Genomic DNA, 19,501 nt, shown 5'->3' on the forward strand with positions numbered 1-19,501 from the left:
CATTCTAAAATACAGAGACAAAGGATGGCAACAATTTAAATCACCAGCTTAATTTCAGATTAAGCAAGGTATCAAACTTCCAAAATCAGTGACTGTTGTCATGAATAATGCTTATTTCCTACTCATTTATATCTTGACCAAGGATCCGAACTAATGTGGGGAAAGGCGTGTCAGGATGCAATAATAATAAAAATAGTTCCCAGTTACTGAATATTGATTGTGCCAGGAAATCTCTCTCTCAACAAGCTACAACAGCTCCCCGAGGTGAGTATTATTTTGTGCACATTACTGAAAATGGTACTGAATCTCAGGCAGGTTAAGTAACTTGCCCAAACTGACACAGCTCAAATGTGGTAGAGCTGGATTTAAAAGTGTGTGCTCTGGGCTTCCCTGGTGGCGCAGTGGTTGAGAGTCTGCCTGCCGATGCAGGGGACACGGGTTCGTGCCCCGGTCCGGGAGGATCCCACATGTCGCGGAGCGGCTGGGCCCGTGAGCCATGGCCGCTGGGCCTGCGTGTCCGGAGCCTGTGCTCCGCAGCGGGAGAGGCCACAGCAGTGAGAGGCCCGCGTACCGCAAAAAAAAAAAAAAAAAAAAAAAGTGTGTGCTCTTTATGTCTACATAGTTGGCCTTGAACTAGTCTATATCCAGGTTTTACATTTTGAATAATCCCTCCACTTGCTTCGCTCTGAATAAAAAAGGATTCAGTTACTCAAATTATACTTATATTCTCATGGGGGAAGAGGATACAGAAACACTCAAATTCTTCCAAATCGATGATCAGATGATAATTTTCAAATAATGGTCTGTTATAAAAATGTGTCTAAGTGGGTGTATATTTTAATATGACAACTTGAGAAAATCTGGTTTGGGTAAGTGTGTCTCTTGCACCTATATTTACAGTCTTATTTTGGGGAGGTGCATGGTTTTCAATGGAAGGATTTAGGATTTTAAAAACTGGACCTCTTAAAATTAGAAAAAAAAAACCCTAACAAGCATGATCATTACCATAGTATTAGGCATAGGGATTGTAGGGGGAAGGGTCTAAAGGGGAAAAATGAGCCAAAGGAAAGAAGCAACTGAAAGTAAGATCTGGCTCTCCAAGTGCTCAGCTGTTGTTTCTGAAACTCCCCCCAGTGTGTCTGCACAGCCTGGCTTTGGAACTGGGAACATCGCCAACCACAAGCACCATACATATTCATCTCTGGCTTGGCTTCTTCACTCTGCAAGGAAGATAGCTGAGATCTGCTTAGCTTGGCAAATCATGCAAAATGGGTTTCTCCACAGGGCTTTGCCTCTTTACTAGGACAGAACCCAGTCTGACGCTGGAGGCTTTATCCTTTTAAAATAAATCCCCCAAAGAAAATGCATGCTTTTTAGGAGAGAAATGCAAGTGTTGGTGTGGAAAATCAGTTGCTTGGGAAATAACTAGTAGAAATCTATGCATATTTTTAAACGTTCATTATAAAGTATACTCGGATATAATCATCTTTACCAGCTGTACTGATGGATGTAGCTACCAACTTGTTTTGACTTTGAATAGGAATCATAAACACAAGGCTTGACATGACCACGAACTCTGGATCTAGAGGATTAGATTCCAGGAGATTCCAGGACATTGACAACTGCTCATTATTGGTTGGGATGAAACTATATTCAGGAGAAACTCTCTTAATCAATCTCCCTTTAACCAATTTACTGGATTAATTGTGACTCTCCATCCTCTTTGTAAATTATACTGACCAATGCCACTGAATGTTCCAGAATAATAGGTTTCCCTCTGCAGTACCCCGTGTACCTCTGTTCCTGCTACCAATTGAGTCAAAAGCTTAAAAGTTTAGAGTCAATTATGATTATTTCCAATCCTGTTTATGCCAGTTGTACTTGTTATTGTAACGACGTAATTTAATGAATCTTACATAACCTATGAAATATGAGTATATTGGATCTATGAAAAAATCAAATGCTTTGGAAAGATTCAATAAGGGGGATCATTAGGCAAGAAATCAACAGTTAATTACATAGAGGAAAAACTTGAAAACATTGGGGAAATAAAAATCTAGATGGAGTAAGCATTCAGATTGCTTTAAATTATTTAAATTCTCACTGCATTAAAGCAAAACAACACACAAAAACCAAACCTGGAAATCATAAACTGTATATTATGGGTACGACTTAGGCAAACAAGTCAAAAGACTTGTAACTACAATCAGCAGAAAGTGTTGGCTTCACCCATAAGATTGGTACATTTTTAAGTTAAATGTTTATGCTATAGATATATGTTACTTTCTATAAATCCCCACACTAGTTGACTCTTTCAATTCATGAACTTTTTTCAGTTAGCTTGGGTTCTTATCAAAATCAGATAAAAGGGCGTCTGCTGCGGGGCTACTCAGATTGCTGGGTCGTGGCCCACGGCAGCATCATGATGAAGTTTGTTAGAAATGACAGTCTCAGGCCCCACCTAGGGTGAGCGCTCAGGAACTGTGTTTTAACTGAGCTCTTCCGGTGATTCTGAGGCCTTCTCAAGTTTGAGAGGCACTTCTCTCCTGTATTCGCACATAACTGGAAGCACTAACAATGGATACAGCCCTTTTAGAAAGCAACATGGTACAAGACTCATCCGAAATCATAAAAATTCCCTTTTTATTTTGACTCAGTCACCCTACTTTTAGGAATATTTCCTAAGGAAATAATTCAAAAGAAAAAAAGTTGAATAAAGATATCCACGCATAAAAATATCGGTTATTGTGCCACCTACAGTAATAAAACAACTGGGAGCAATCTAAGTAAGAAGAAAAGAATGGTAAATACATTACGGGCAGTAAATTCAAATGATAGCTATTAAGGGTGTGTAAAATGGTAACATGTTTATAAAGCTAAGGAAAAAAGAGAACACGCACTGTGGTTATAATTACGTAACATAATATCAACTAGAAAACGACCAGTTCTATTGTATTAGGGTGGTATCAGGTGATGATTAAGTTTTCATCTTTAAAGTTATTTTAATGTAGCTATAATGTTTATATAATGAAAATATCTTAATTATACCATTTAAAAGCACCATTATTTAAAATTCATACTACACTCTCAACGCCCAATTTAAAGACCCTCTTAACTACAAAAAACACTGCTGCAATGTCACTAGCCAGCTGTTGTATGTAAAACACCAAGATCTAATATCTTTGGTGACGGACGGGCAGTTAGAGAAATCAGTCTTAACTAAGGAGGTTATCCATACCTGAATTATCTTCATCTTTGCGGATTTTCAGCTTCACCAAGTCTTCACACTGCTGAAGGATCTGAACTGCATCTTCCATGGAACAGTTGTCCAGCCTGATGTTATCTATGGCAAGTAATTTATCCCCAAGTTCCAGGGTTCCCGTTCTGATAGTAAAGGCATAGCAAATGCATGATTAATGATGAGCACTTGACCAGGCCATTTAAGAGGCACTTAGCACAAAGCAGCATTATGGTAGTCTTTAGAAGAAATAAGATTCTTCAACTTTTAAAACTGCATTTTATTGACAAATCCCCTTTTTCCAGTCTTAATTTGGATGGCTGCCGTGACATTAAATTGCAGAGTATTAAAAAATATTTTTCTTCTGCTTTCTTCAATTAGACCAGGACAACCATATAAGCGTCACTCAGGAATTCTAAGGTTTCCAGGAAGGGGGGTAATGGGCCCAGGTTTACACAGCCCGGGTGTCCTTATGCTTCTCCACATTGTTGCACCACTTTTGGTCCTTGGCAGTCCAGATACTAGGAGAGGATACAGGGAGTGAGGCGAGTCAAGGTGAGATGGACTTAGGGGAGGTCTGAGTCCTGGTGTCTCTGCTATTTCCACCTGCACTGGGGAACTCACTATGGCTGCAGTAGGGAGAAAAGGGGAATTGGATGCTATCTGGAAGGTGGCCATTGAGAGTCTAATACTGGTTACGGACTGCTTCAGGTCTTGAAAGTTTTTAAAGGTCCATCACGAAATGAGAAAAACAATGAGAAGGTATATGTGCGTGCAGGTGCTTCTGTATGTATATGCACACATATCTATAAGGAAGGTTATGTTTTGGTAAGAACCATCCTTTATGCATTATGTCTGTGACCGAGATTGCTAATTGCTTCCCAGAATCCATTCTCCCTTCCTTCTTCTGGGTCATCCCCTAAAGATACACACCCCAGACTCTCTCTGCACCACCCCACCTCCCTTCTATGGCTGGAAAATCACAATGACTGGAGAAGCTGGAGAGGACGGCAGAGCTGCTTCTCCAGCCCTGCGTTGCCTGTCTACCTCCCAACTGCTGTATAAGAGACAAACTTCTGTCTTGTTGGATCCACTCCGTTTATGTCTCCTTGTCACAGTATCTGAGCCTATACCTACATACCTAAGTTCATACAATGTCCTTCCTACTTTTTGAGTGTTAAAATATTTCTTTAATGAAATGACTGTGATAACAGATGGGATTTTTTAAGTCCTTAACTGGAAAATAAAAAGAAAGTTAACATCTTAAAGTCTTACATCAATATTCCTAATCACTTAAAAATATTTTTGATCTGTGAAATTGAAAGTTTGAGGCTCCCTGATTTTTGTGGTCTATGAACCAAATAGGATACATAAACACTGTTTAAGGCTCAAGGACCTGGCTTGACTAGGGAGGACATCCTGGCATCTAGCAAAACTCTCCCCTAAGCTATTATCTCCATGTGGGGTGACTCTCATCATTGGGGCCACTTTCAGTTTTTTAGCGGGAAAAATGAAGGATGGAAGATGATCAGTGAAGGAGAGGCTATGTTGGACTCATGAATGACCCTAAAAAACATTTTCATGTGATTGTTGTCTACACTGGGTGCAGAAATAAACTGACACCGGGGGAGAGCTCTACATAGTCATTGACATTAGGGATGTCAAAAATATAATCGATTAATCGTGGTTGCCTGGAAAATATTGAGAATACCATGACCTATTAGCAAGGTTGTCTTGGGTGTGGAAGAGGTCATTTCTGCTGTAATTAAGAAATACCTTGGGATGAATCAGTAAATCCATCTTTCTTACCTGTGTGCCACACTGCCTTTCTTGATATCTGATATGACCAGGGGGTCTCCTGGTTTTCTACTGGATGGTGCTGTAATAATGAAGATAGAATAGTCACATCTTTATATCCACGATTCACCCACTACTGTACAGGTCTCACTGTATAGCAGCCATTAATGCAAGTACAGTTTGTATGCAAAGCAAAGAGAATCAGCAAATGAATTTAAAAATGCACATATTACCCCTTCTTGATATAAAAATGTTTGTGTTAAAGTACTCATAAACTTGAAAACTAAAGCAAAGTTATTTTAAATCTGCAATTGAAGAAAGCAATTGAAAAGCTGCCCATCTGGATTAAATCTATTTCAATCTGTGATTCTCAAGAGACGGAGGTGAAGAGTGAACAGTCCAACAGAAAAGTGTATTAAAAGCAATCAGGGGCTCCCCTTAGTGGTACTTCCATGTGATCCCTTCTCCTACCCATTCTTTCACTCCTTACCAGTGAGGAGACACCACTCTTCATGGGATCCTGCCATATTACTCAAGTGTACTGGGTGGGAAAGTGGATGAGAATCACTAATGTAAGTTTTTTTTTTTCCCCAGAAGGATATCTTTTGCTAGATAGACTGCAAATATTAAAATTTTGCTCACAAATTCATACCTAGAATGCTCTGAAATGTTCAGAAATCTGACTGATGCTATTTATTTATACTTATATATATATTCATATTTAAACATGTACATGTAACTTTTGAGTTTATAGATAAATCTATTATCCTGCACAGGGGTCAGTTTTGGGCTTTATAAATTTTCTTAGGAATATTTCCCTTTGGTGATAATGGAATAATAATAATGAAAAGCCATTAGGAATGAGTCTACTTAGACTTAATCCTCAAAATGAACTATAGTCCATATTTAAGTACAAAAATATCATCTTGACCTAGAAAGTTTACATTTAATTTAGGAGTTCAATAATTAAAATGAACATACCAACATTTATAAACAGCAATTTGCCTCCAATAGGAGATGTTTTACCAACCTGAAGCCTGGAGTGATTTCTTTTTAAGGATCATTAAAAGGCACCTAATGTAAGATTTTATTATAAACAGTCTGATCACCCCATAATAATCATAGAACCATATCATATCCCATAATCCCATTTGAATCCCAGGAAAATGTTTATGCACAAGAACAGATGGTTTAATATCGCAACACATCATTGAAAGAAAAAGCAAACACATATACCAATACCTTACCCACCGAGTTAGTCCACAGTAAATGTTAATGGGACTTCATCCAATCACTATTCTTAGCTTCTAGCAAAGAATGCAAAACATTCTGTTCACTACAATTAATTCATAATTTAAACTTCCACTCAGTGATTTGATATAATTCCACTACAGAAATATAAACATCCAGCGGTTTTACTCATATTACATTTCAGAACAGCAAATCGTTCTGGGCACAGGGCACAAAAACAAAAACTTTGTTATAATCAGCAAATACAACTTTCCTAGCATCTGCCAATAACTTTACACGATATTTTTCCAAGCTTTAGTAACCATCACAGAACACTCAATGTTTCCCTTGGTTTTTAAAAAAATTCATTTTCCATTGAAATGGACTAAAACAAAACAGTAAAGGCAACGAAATACATCAAACCCATCTCTGTCATCCTTCTAACAGAGGAAAATAACACTGTGACCTCTGGACAAACCCACACAGCTTTGCAGAGGGGTGTGAAACTTCTAATAGTCTACAGAAGTCTATGGTGCCCATTTCATGTTTACTACATTCTTCTCTTTCTCCTTTAATCAAGTCCATACTTGAGGTTTGAAAGGTGCATCAGGGTGGATGCCCACTGGAGTGATGAAGTTGAGCCCAGAAGTTGAGCTCCTGACACTATCACTACCATGCTTACCAGGCACATTAAATGTGGCCATGCCTTTCGGGCTTTGAGGGCTCAGTCATGGTTTGCACACCCTGGCACCATGTTTTATTTTATTTTTCTTTAAAAAAAATTTTTAATTGAAGTATAGTTGAGTTACAATGTTATGTTAATTTCTGCTGTACAGCAAAGTGGCTCAGTTATACATATATATACATTCTTTCTTTATATTCTTTTCCATTATGGATTATCATAGGATATTGAATATAGTTCTCCACGCTATACAGTAGGAACTTGGGGTTGTTTATCCATTCTATATATAATAGTTTACATCTGCTAACCCCAACTTCCCAATCCATCCCTCCCCCACTCCCCTTCCCCTTGACAACCACAAGTCTGTTCTCTATATCTGAGTCGTTTCTGTTTCATAAATAAGTGCATTTGTGTCATATTTTAGATTCCACACATAAGTGATATTATATGTTATTTGTCTTTCTCTTTCTGACTTACTTCATTTAGTATGATAATCTCTAGGTCCATCCATGTTGCTGCAAATGGCATTATTTCATTCTTTTTTATGGCCGAGTAAGTAGTATTTCATTGTATATATGTGTCACATCTTCTTTATTCATTCATTTGTTGATGGACATTTAGATTGTTTCCATGTCTTAGCTATTGTGAATAGACCTAGCACCATGTTTTTTTTAGCCTATATTATTTATTTATTTATTAACATCTTTATTGGAGTATAATTGCTTTACAATGGTGTGTTAGCTTCTGCTGTATAACAAAGTGAATCAGCTCTACATATACATATATCCCCATATCTCCTCCCTCTTGCGTTTCCCTCCCACCCTCCCTATCCCACCCCTCTAGGTGGACACAAAGGACCAAGCTAATCTCCCTGTGCTATGTGGTTGCTTCCCACTAGCTATCTGTTTTACGTTTGGTAGTGTATATATGTCCACGCCACTCTCTCCCTTTGTCCCAGCTTACCCTTCCCCCTCCCCGTGTCCTCAAGTCCATTCTCTACGTCCACGTCTTTATTCCCGTCCTGCCCCTAGGCTCTTGAGAACTTTTTTTTTTTTTTAGATTCCATATATATGTGTTGGCATACGGTATTTATTTTTCTCTTTCTGACTTACTTCACTCTGTATGACAGACTCTAGGTCCATCCACCTCACTACAAATAACTCAATTTCGTTTCTTTTTATGGCTGAGTAATATTCCACTGTATATATGTGCCACATCTTTATCCATTCATTTGTCGATGGACACTTAGGTTAGCACCATGTTTTGATTCTTCTCTGAGGAAGGTACAAACCAAGCATGCTTTGCTTGACTTGTAGTGCTTTAAAAAATTAGTTGCCAACATTTAAAAAGTAGTAGATTTCATACAGATGTACAGCTTCTTTTAAAAAATTAGAGAGGCAATATGGTATAGTGATGAAGAGGCAGCCAGAATGCTTGGGTTCCAAATCCTGCCCCTTCCACATATAAGCCGTGTATGCCTGAGCACATAGTGTTCAGACACCTTAGTTTCCTGGTCTGTGAAACGGTGGTAAAGAACAACAGTGCTGATCTCATACAGTTTTTGTTGTAAGGATTGAATTTTTCTATGTAAAGTGACTGGAGCAGTGCGCATACAATACTGTACATAAGTGTTTATTATGATGATTATCCAGCAACGTTGGACTCACTTTCCCACTCTCTTCTTCAGATGGAGCCTTCCGTCTCTAATTTGCCACTGTCCTCATTGGAAGGATCTCACTTCCTGACTTGCCTCACCTCCGAGGGCTTTGTGACCCTTTGAGCGAGAATACATTAGCACTCGCTCAGTGCTTTGAATTTGCTTGGAGTTCTCCATTGAACAATTCTGTGAAATCCACTGAATTGAAGTTGACAGAGCCATCCATCGAACACATACTCATTGAACACCAACTATGAGCTAGGCACGTCTGCTCTGGGCACTGGCCATGAAATCCTGGAGAAAAGCTGGATAAAAAAGGGAGATGGGGGGACTTCCCTGGTGGTCCAGTGGCTAAGACTCCACACCCCCAGTGCAGGGGGCCTGGGTTCGATCCCTGGTCAGGGAACTAGATCCCACATGCCGCAACTAAGAGTTTGCATGCCGCAACTAAAAAAAGAAAAAATCTCGCATGCTGCCTCTTTCTGTTATGAAAGATGAGAAGTCAGTTCTCTTCCGCCTCTACATCACCACCATATTCAGACACAGTTCTTGTTCCCCCATTCTTCCAATACAGTTTTGCCATTTTTTGTAAAATCGATATTTAGCATTTACTTTAGTATGACTGCAAACAGTATTAGAAGACAAGCCATGTTGCATGGCATGATTACCTGCCTTTTCTACAGGATATACTTTCTGTTGTCTTGATGTCTTTGTTGGCTTAATTTTCTTGTGTTTACCATGAATTCAACTCCTCAGATCTGTAATCTCTCAACATGTTATATCATATCAAGAATTCTATTAGCGGTTTCCAACCCATCTGGAACGTTTGCTTTCTAGGGTTACTACACAGACCTTGGGAATTTCCTTCCCACAGACCCTGGGAACCCAGAGTTTCTTTTCATTCCTGTTAAATTAATTAAAGAAGGAGGTCATTAGACTGAGGTGGCTCTAATGCTGTGGTAGCCCAAGGAAGCCAACCAAAATCTAAGCTTTTACAAGGTTATGAAATCAAAATACTAAGGACAACCAGTCACAAACAGGCAACTAGGCTTTAAGTTACAGCGAGTTAAATAATTTCCTTTCTTTGCCTCTGCTCTTCCTATATCTGTCTCTCCCCAGACTCCTGTTGGGGGCGCATTCCTAACGACTTCTGGTTTGGTGCTGCCAGATTTCAATCCATTTTTTTGCTCAAATAAACTCTTAAAATGTTTACTATGCCTCAGTTTACCTTTTAACACTGTCTCTTGCATCCTTGGAGCCCTTGCCTCCTGAATCCAATTCTCCCTCTTCCTGGCTTTACTCTCTTTTGGTGGTTGGCACACGTTCTCTGACAGCTTCCCGAAGAAGAGTGCATGCGAGGAGAGTATTCTGAATTCTTGCATAGTTGTCTTTTTTTCACTTCCCCCTTTGCTAGATGGAGAATTCTAGGCTGGAAATTTCTTTTCCCTCAGAATTTTGAAGGCACTCTTCCATTGGTTTCTAGACTCCAGAACTGCTATTTGTTGAGAAGCCTGACGCCATTCTGATTACTCGGTTATTATTTATTACCTGATACACTGTGTGAAAACTGCCCACCCCCACTGGAAGCCTGTAGCATTGTCTTTTTCTCCCAGTTTTCAAATCTCATGATGACGTGCCTTGGTGTGGGTCTGTTTTCATCCACAGCTCGTGGACCCATACATCTGGAAACTTATATCCATCAATTCTAGGAAATTTATGAAAATATATCCTTGATGCTTTTCTCTCCTCTTTCTTTTTGTAACGTCTATTATTTGGATATTGTGTTATTTGAACTCGTATAATTTTCCTATTTAGCCTAGATTCTTCATTTATTTATTTGTTGTTTTGTCCTAATTTCTAGAAATCTTCCTCAACATTTTTTCCAGTATTTCTGTTGAACTCCTTCATTTCTGCCATATTCTTACTTTTCAAGAGCTCTTTGTTCCCCACTGGAGGCTACTGCGTAATAGTATTCAGGGCCTCCCACCCAGGGATACAAATGATGTTAATGATCATTTTTTTTTTCTTTTTAAAGTTTTCTTCTTCCTGCATGTGCTGTTTCTGGTTTTTTTCTTTGTTTTTGGTGATAGTCTTACATCTTAGATTCTTTCCTCCAAGTGCCTGTGTTTTTCTTAGCTGTCTGTTCACATCAAAGATGGCTCTCCAAAATAGCTGTTTGAAAGCTTGGTGCCCCTGAGTGGGGCTCCTGGATTATGGTCGTCACTGTATAGTTCAGGCCAGACTGCTTCTTTGGGTCAGATGGCACTGATTCTTCCTCCAGCTCGGAGGGGATTAAGCCTGGATACCTGGCTTCTTTGAGCTTCTGTGAAAAGACCAGCAGCCTCCTCATTCAGTGTCTCACTGAATCTCTGCTTTCAGAGCTGGACTGGTACACTCAGCTGTGCCCTCCCAATCCAGAGACCCTCCCTTTCACGTTTTCCAGAGGATAAAACTAGGCTCTGCCAGGAAGGGGAGGGGTGCTTGGCGGTTCTGAGTTGGGGAAGGCATCTGACGGACTCATTCATTCTTAACAGACTTTCAACCAATCCCCCTGTGTTCGTACTCTCTCATCACTTTTTTTTTTTTTTTTTTTTTTGCGGTACGCGGGCCTCTCACTGTTGTGGCCTGTCCCGTTGCGGAGCACAGGCTCCGGACGCGCAGGCTCAGCGGCCATGGCTCATGGGCCCAGCCGCTCCGCGGCATGTGGGATCTTCCCGGACCGGGGCACGAACCCGTGTCCCCTGCATTGGCAGGTGGACTCTTAACCACTGTGCCGCCAGGGAAGCCCTCTCCCATCACTCTTGCTTCCAGAAGTTCCTGATTCCACCTCTCTGACTTGCTGGGAGTTTAGGATGCAGATCAGGCTCACTGTCAGCTTTCCACTCTGCTTCTTTAAATTAAATTTAATTCTTTAAATTTAAATCTTTCTCCGGATGCACATCAGGCTGTCAGCTTTCCACTCTGCTTCTTTAAATTAACCTTTCTCCATCTTCTTTGCCACTTCCAAATTTGGTTGTTGTTATCTATTTTTCTTTTCCTCTTCTCCTTATGAGTTTCTGCCTCCTGAAAAATCTTATACTGTCACTTTAAAATGGGGGTTTGGGGTAGGAGCAGGGCTAAAGGCGTGTTTTCAAGCTAGCATCTTTTGACTCAAGAAGCTTTAAAATCACTGGTCGTCTGTCACTGTCAGAAACTGGTTCTCACAGTGAATTTGGATTCTTTTCTTCTCAAACAGTTGTTGGAAGAGGTAGAAAATGACAGTCCCTATCTTTTGTTTAAAACACTTTTTCTGTACCTGAAGATGTGTGAAATCTTCTGCAGTGTGAAGCTAATTAAATGTGAATCATTCCAAGAACATTCTATAATGTCTAGCCGTTCATGGAACTTACTCTGCTAGTCAAGGTATTTTGCTCAAAGGGCCTGATAAACTGTCCAAACTACACTGGAGAAGCACACACACACACACACACACACACACACACACACACACACACTCACTCATGCAATCATTCAGTTTTACTTTCATTGTAACCATATAAATATGTGCGTGTGTGTATATATATACACACACACACATATATATATATATACTACCTGGCAAGTAAAACTGGTTATTTGATTTGAAATGGACCAGTGAGTAGAGTTTTTATTGCAAAGTTGGCAAAAAACCATGAACACATTTCTCTTCTAAATACGTTTAAGACTTAAGGCGAAAATGACAGATTTGTTGTTCTTGTTATAAAGAATGCTTTATGATTTTACAAAAAATAAAGCAGGCCTTTGTTCCTGAAGACAATTCAGTCACAACTAAAAAGGAAAGCCAATAAATTAACTGCACTCACAAAATGCTGTCTCTTGCTTTTCTAATATAGGATCTGGGAAGATTCATCAATCAGATGGTGACAGGGATGAGTGTTAACACGAACACAGCCAGTGTTAAGTCAGACAGAAAGGGTTTGAATCCCTGCATGGCCTTTTATTAGCTCTGGGTCTTTGGGCAGCTTATCCAGCTGTGTAAAATGGGCACAGATGTTATAGGGCCACTTTCAGGATTAAATGAGAAAACACATATAAACTGCTTAGTGCCATGCACGGTACAAAGTAGATAAAACTCCCTTGTAATAAAACCTCCAAAGAAAACTTCGATACCAAAAGATCTTTACGGACAACTACACACTGCAGAGACAAGCACAGTTCTCTGACCTGAAAGGCAGGTGAGCTGCATTGGAGGGTATGGGCTCTGGTTTCTGATTGGCTGAGGTGTCAGAGCTTCAGGATGCTGCTTCTTGTCCCAAACTGCATCCTTCTGCTAGGCTGTTCTACTTTATTTGCTATAATAAATTACTCCATATCATAGCAATAAAATCTATAAAAGTAATGCCTGATACTAATGTGCTATGAATGTCTCATCAGGAACTTATGAAAATTAGTCTAAAACTGCTCACCACATCCAACATCAGAGGGACTCATTTCTCAGTCAGTTAGGTATGAAGAGTGAGCCTTAAGCCAAGCGTGAAGGCTCTGATGGTACGCTTCCCGAGACGGAGGTCTATTTCTCACTACTCAGAGCGTTCACAAGATGAAGATACAGAAAGAGGACTTTGTATAAAGATAGTGAGATCATTAGAGAAATGCAAATCAAAACTACAATGAGATATCATCTCACACCGGTCAGAATGGCCATCATCAAAAAGTCTACAAACAATAAATGCTGGAGGGGGTGTGGAGAAAAGGGAACACTCTTGCACTGCTGGTGGGAATGTGAATTGGTATAGCCACTATGGAGAACAGTATGGAGGTTCCTTAAAAAACTACAAATAGAACTACCATATGACCCAGCAATCCCACTACTGGGCATATACCCTGAGAAAAACATAATTCAAAAAGAGTCATGTACCACAATGTTCATTGCAGCTCTATTTACAATAGCCCAGAGATGGAAACAACCTAAGTGTCCATCATCGGATGAATGGATAAAGAAGATGTGGCACATATATATAATGGAATACTACTCAGCCATAAAAGGAAACAAAATTGAGTTATTTGTAGTGAGGTGGATGGACCTAGAGTCTGTCATACAGAGTGAAGTAAGTCAGAAAGAGAAAGACAAATACCGTATGCTAACACATATGTATGGAATCTAAGAAAAAAAAATGTCATGAAGAACCTAGGGGTAAGACGGGAATAAAGACACAGACCTACTAGAGAATGGACTTGAGGATATGGGGAGGGGGAAGGGTAAGCTGGGACAAAGTGAGAGAGTGGCATGGACATATATACACTACCCAACGTAAAACAGATAGCTAGTGGGAAGCAGCCACATAGCACAGGGAGATTAGCTTGGTGCTTTGTGACCACTTAGAGGGGTGGGATAGGGAGGGTGGGAGGGAGGGAGACGCAAGAGGGAAGAGATATGGGAACATATGTATATGTATAACTGATTCACTTTGTTATAAAGCAGAAACTAACACACCATTGTAAAGCAATTATACTCCAATAAAGATGTACAAAAAAAAAAAGATAGTGAGAAACATTCATAAACCCCTGTAGTGCCTCAGTTTCCCTAACAGTACCTGTGTGTGTATGAGTGAGAAGAGGGTCCTTTGATTTCCTACTTAGGATAATTACGGTTGGCACTAAATTTTGTGCGGTAGAGCCTTGCTTAAAATATTTCATGAGGCTCTATGTGGAAAATAAATATCGATCATTATAATAATTAACATTCATTACGGTTCACAAGGTGTTCTGGGCACCTTACATACACTAACTCATCTAATTTTCTCAACAGTGCTACAAAGAAGGTAATGAGCACGCCATTTTATAGACAAGGAAACTCAGTACAGAGCGGTCAAGAGAGTTGGGAAGTGGGGCAGTCTGGGCTCTGAGTCCTTGCTCTTCCTCATTTTCCAAGTTCATGCTTCTTCAGTTCATGCAATAGACTTTGCACAAGCATCTATATTCCTTCCTCATCGCCCTCAGAGGCTCATTTCCTGGAGGGCACACTGGTTAGAAGAACATTGTTTACAGACTCCTCATTCACTCCTTCAACAAAGATTAAACAAGCATCTTGTATGTGCCAGGAACTGTGCTAGACCTCAGGAATCTACTATTTTGTAACAATGAAAATGGATTCTGGTTTTTATTTTTCTTTAGCAAATTCTGCTTTCTCAACTGGCAAAATATGAGTATTTTCCACGAGGAGACACAAACTCAGGATGGTGATGATTAGTTGTGTAAATGGAGCTGGAGCTCTAGAAGGACTGACAGGCATGTTTGATGAGCTTACGTATCATTTCTCCATCCGGGTATGGCACAAAACTTTTAGCTTCCATGCAAAGCTTTAGTTTACAGCTGGCTAAAATTCAAGCAGTTTTGTGGGGTTTGGGGATAGTTTCCATGATTGGTATTAAAATCAGTTTTCGTACATATGTAACATCATCATAAAGCATAATTTTATATGATTCTTTATGTGAATAAAATATTTTGCAGTTGTGTGTACATGGCCACACTTGAAACAAACTGAACATATAAATACTGACTTTGAAAAAGGGATCTATCACAGGATTAGTTTTTAAAGGGATACTCTCCTTTATAGTTAAATTACATTTTTATGTATATTAATCTTTAAGAATAAATCTATTGCGAGTTGCCATTTGATCCTGCAATCCCACTCCTGAGCATATATCTGGACAAAGCTATAATTCACAAAGATACATGCACCCCTAGGTTCATAGCAGCACTATTTACAATAACCAAGGTGTGGAAACAACCTAAATGTCCATGGACTGATGAATGGATAAAGAAGATATGGTGTGTGTATATATATATATATATATATATACACACACACACACACAATGGAATATTACTCAGCCATAAAAAAGAATGAAATAATGCCATTTGCAGCTATGTACATGGACGGACCTAGAGATGATCATACTAAGTGCAGTAAGTCAGAAAGAGAAAGACAAATACCATATGATATCACTTATATGTGGAATCTAAAATATGACACAAATGAACTTATCTATGAAACAGAAAGAGACTCACAGACATAGAGAACAGACTTGTGGTTGCCGAGGGGGAGGGGAATGGGGAAGGGAAAGATTGGGAGTTTGGGATTAGCAGATGCAAACTATTATCTATAGAATGGATGAACAAGTAGGTCCTACTGTATAGCACAGGCAACTATATTCAATATCCTGTGATAAACCATAATGGAAAATAAAATAAATAAAACTGCTTTTCAAATAAAAAAGAATAAATCTATTGCATTAAAAAAGACCATCCTCTTAAGTAAAATTTGAGAGTAAAATTACAGTGTGGCAAACTGTGTGGTAAGAGAAGCTTCTGAGGAATCGGTGTCTTCTGTAGATGCACCAGCAGTAAGCATTTCTAAGGACTCAAAACTTAGTATTGGGCCGTGGCACTCAGAGTGTCTTTACTGAATGCAGGCAGGAGGAAGAAAGAATGGGGTGGAAGCAGGGTCTCTGCGTGCAGCCAGCAAGCAGGCTCTACACTGAGCAACTCCAAGAGGTACCACACTCACGGCCAATTCTGATGGAATAAATGAATGGAATGGAATAGACAGGATAAATGAGAGCAGGGTTAAAGTTACATGGGGGCTGCAGAAGCCACGTAGAGCCCCAAATACTTTTAGAATAGTAAGTTCTGATGAGCTCTCCCTTAATCTCAGCAAGCACAGCTGGTGACAGAACAGTAGCATACCATCTTTGCTTCGTCATGAACAAACCGAAAGGGGAAGCGACCCAGTTAAAGGCGTAAATGACTGTAGTAGCAACTAGAATAGGTCTGGAGTCTCCAAAGTCCCATTTCATCTTTCTACTTACTCTACAGAGGAACGTCAGATCCATCAGTCCTACTATTTCTCCCAGTACTGGGGGTTGGGGGAGATACAGGCTCTCATACATATGGCTTCTTGTTCTTTTTTTTTTGCGGTACGCAGGCCTCTCATTGCTGTGGCCTCTCCCGTTGCGGCGCACAGGCTCCAGACGCGCAGGCTCAGCGGCCATGGCTCACGGGCCTAGCCGCTCCATGGCATGTGGGATCCTCCTGGACCGGGGCACGAATCCGTGTCCCCTGCATCAGCAGGCGGACTCTCAACCACTGAGCCACCAGGGAAGCCCTGGCTTCTTGTTCTTAACATTTATTCCATATCGTAGTACCACTATTTTTGGTGTTACATTAGATATATGTGATTTATTGGTTATTAATAAAACTTCATCTTCGATGTTAAATGTATATTGTCAAAGTTGAATTGAACAGCTCCCATTTCATACACCCACTTGAGAACTCTTTGTTTTTGCCTTAGCCACTGATGTAAATGCTATCCGACAGAGTGTAGTGAGGCACCTTTACGTAGCCTCATCACTCTCTGGAAGGGACCACACCTTGGTCACAGATGTCGCTTCTAGGTCTCCTTTGGTCTTCATGCATTAATCATTTGCTTCATTTTCTTGAAGCATTTATGGATGAACTTAGTTTATGGATATTAAAAGCATAGAGACCTCAATTTCCATTCTACACATTTCCACTGGGGCTCAAATTTTCAAAGCTGTTTTACCAAAGCAGTTATAAATCTAGAGCCTGAGGAAAAGAGGGAATTAACCACATTTATATGTCCTCCTTTTCTTTTTGGCTTGGTTACCCAGGCACCTTGTACCATGGAGGAATTCAGGAAGTTACTAAAGAAAAAGACATTATTTCATTCTTGCAAAATGAATTATAGATGCATAGTGGACAGATGGGAAGATAGTCTCAATAGATTATTGTGAAAACTTAATCTATAGTATGTTAAAATGTAGAGAACCTCTATTCCTTCATATGCCATCTAATTATTCATGTGGGGTGTGTGAGACGTATTTATTGAGTACTTACTCATTATTTGCCAGGGACTATACTAGGTATATAAATATATTATTTTATTTAATACTCTGAATAACCTACAAAATGAGGATATTCTGCAGATACCCTTATTTCCATTTGATAGGTGAAGAAACCTGAGACTGAAGAGAGTTACAGTAACTTGCTCCATTCACACAGCTATTCAGTGCTGGAGGGTAACTGGCTCCACACTTTTGTACCATTAGGTAGAAACTTGGCAATGAAACTTAAAACATTTGCCATGCCTGTAAACCATTTGAGAATACACTTTTCTAATGTCTTCCTAAAACTCTGCATTTTAAAAGATATCACTTGTACTTACAACTTATGGTTATTCCAAGTTCCACACTGTGTTTCTTAGGGAGCTTTACATGAAATGTTCCACTACTCGGGATGACAGACTCTGTAATTTCAAAAGAAAAAAGAATGTGTTTAGAGAAGACTAGGAAGATTGGAGCACCCATCAATGAAAATGCATCAGGAATACTTGTATCATCGTCATCATCTGTAGTTAAAGCTGTAGGAATTGACATCAAATCCTGATAAACTAAGCTCCTTGTGAAGAACAGACGTCCTACCCACAGGCAACAGCGCATAATTCACAGCAACAGTCGAGTTCCACGTTTTTAAAGTGTGATTCAGACAGCATCTCCATCAAATGTACCTAGGATGCAAGTTAAAAATATAGATTCCCGAATCATCCCAGATCTGTGGAATCCGAATCTCTGAAGACAAGGCCTAGAAATCTGCATTTTAAACATATTCTCCAGGTGATTCTTAGGTATACTAAAGTTGAAGAACCAAAAGTAGTTATGTTCTTTTCTCCCCCAGCCACATTGTTTGCAGAGTTTATTATTCAGCAGTGCTTTCTTTTTTTCATTCATAGCTGGGGGGAGATCCATTTCGGAAAAGATTTCAGTTAGCTGTGACGGTTGTTGATTTGCAGGAGGAGAGGTGTGCCTGAATTTGTAAGGTAAATGTGGAAAAGTACACTTAAAGATGTAGAAGCAGCAGTGATAGTCAAAATGTCTCACAACCAGAACGGTCCTGACCACAACCAATGAGACTGAGTGCTGAGCAGAGTTAGAACAAAGGGACCCAGGAGGTCCCGCTGCACCAAGGATGACCCTCTAGTTTCTGGATCACGGGGACGTTTCAGGGAGGAGCACGAGGGCAGGGGTCACTGGAACAGAGCGAAGTTGGGCTCAAATGTTGGCCAACCAGTAGAGAAGTAAGCTCATGTAGGAACAGAGAGGGAAGCGGTGTGTACTGCTCGACTCTCAACCTTGGCTAGATCTACTGTGATTTTACCAGGGCGTGACTAGTATCTGAGAAAGAAAGAATTGCTACATATTCTTAAATATATTCTTAAAATTCCTCTAACAGTCTGGGAGGCCTTCAATCGGAGACAAGGTTAAAATGGAAATATCCTCTTAAGAGATAACATCTATTCACACTAAGTAGCTAATGACTATAATCCTTTCTTGAAGGTTTCAGAAAGGGGTGGGAAGGGTTGGCAAGAAACAAAGGAAACATTAGCATAAGGGGAGGCTGGTGGGATGTCGGAATGAAACCACTTTTTCTGCTTCATTTTGCGCCAAGCTAGCTCCCAAACCGCCACAAAGAATTAACTACAGCTGCTGTGATGTGGGTAGAACTATTCGGTCCTCAGGCCCCTAGTCCAATTTGTTAATCACATTTTTAACATGTTTTGAGTCTCTGCAAAGCAGAGGTGAAAGGTGGGGTGGCCTCATGGAAGCAGAGTACTTCCTTCCTTCATCTGTCTTAACCTGCTCTTCCTGGCCTTTTCTACTTGCCCATGAAGAATTTAGGCAGTAAACCTTTTGTAAGACCAGAACCTGGGCTTCCCTGGTGGTGCAGTGGTTGAGGGTCCGCCTGCCGATGCAGGGGACACGGGTTCGTGCCCCGGTCCGGGAAGATCCCACATGCCGTGGAGCGGCTGGGCCCGTGAGCCATGGCCGCTGAGCCTGTG

General features: G+C 40.1%; 1 protein-coding gene across 11 annotated transcripts in view; it reads right to left on the minus strand.

The window, feature by feature from the left end:
- Window positions 1–19,501, minus strand: part of GRIP1 (glutamate receptor interacting protein 1) — a gene marked incomplete at both ends in the record, with an annotated part of 692,303 nt that overhangs the window by 64,681 nt on the left and 608,121 nt on the right. For all 11 annotated transcript variants that reach the window (XM_082849388.1, XM_082849396.1, XM_082849394.1 and 8 more), the window contains 3 exons: window positions 3,239–3,384; window positions 5,048–5,117; window positions 17,831–17,911. In XM_082849388.1, the coding sequence (XP_082705514.1) occupies window positions 3,239–3,384; window positions 5,048–5,117; window positions 17,831–17,911 (297 nt within the window). The remainder of the gene's footprint in view (window positions 1–3,238; window positions 3,385–5,047; window positions 5,118–17,830; window positions 17,912–19,501) is intronic.

Source organism: Leucopleurus acutus, assembly GCF_964270905.1.
Source record: "Leucopleurus acutus genome assembly, chromosome: 11".
Lineage (NCBI taxonomy): Eukaryota > Metazoa > Chordata > Mammalia > Artiodactyla > Delphinidae > Leucopleurus > Leucopleurus acutus.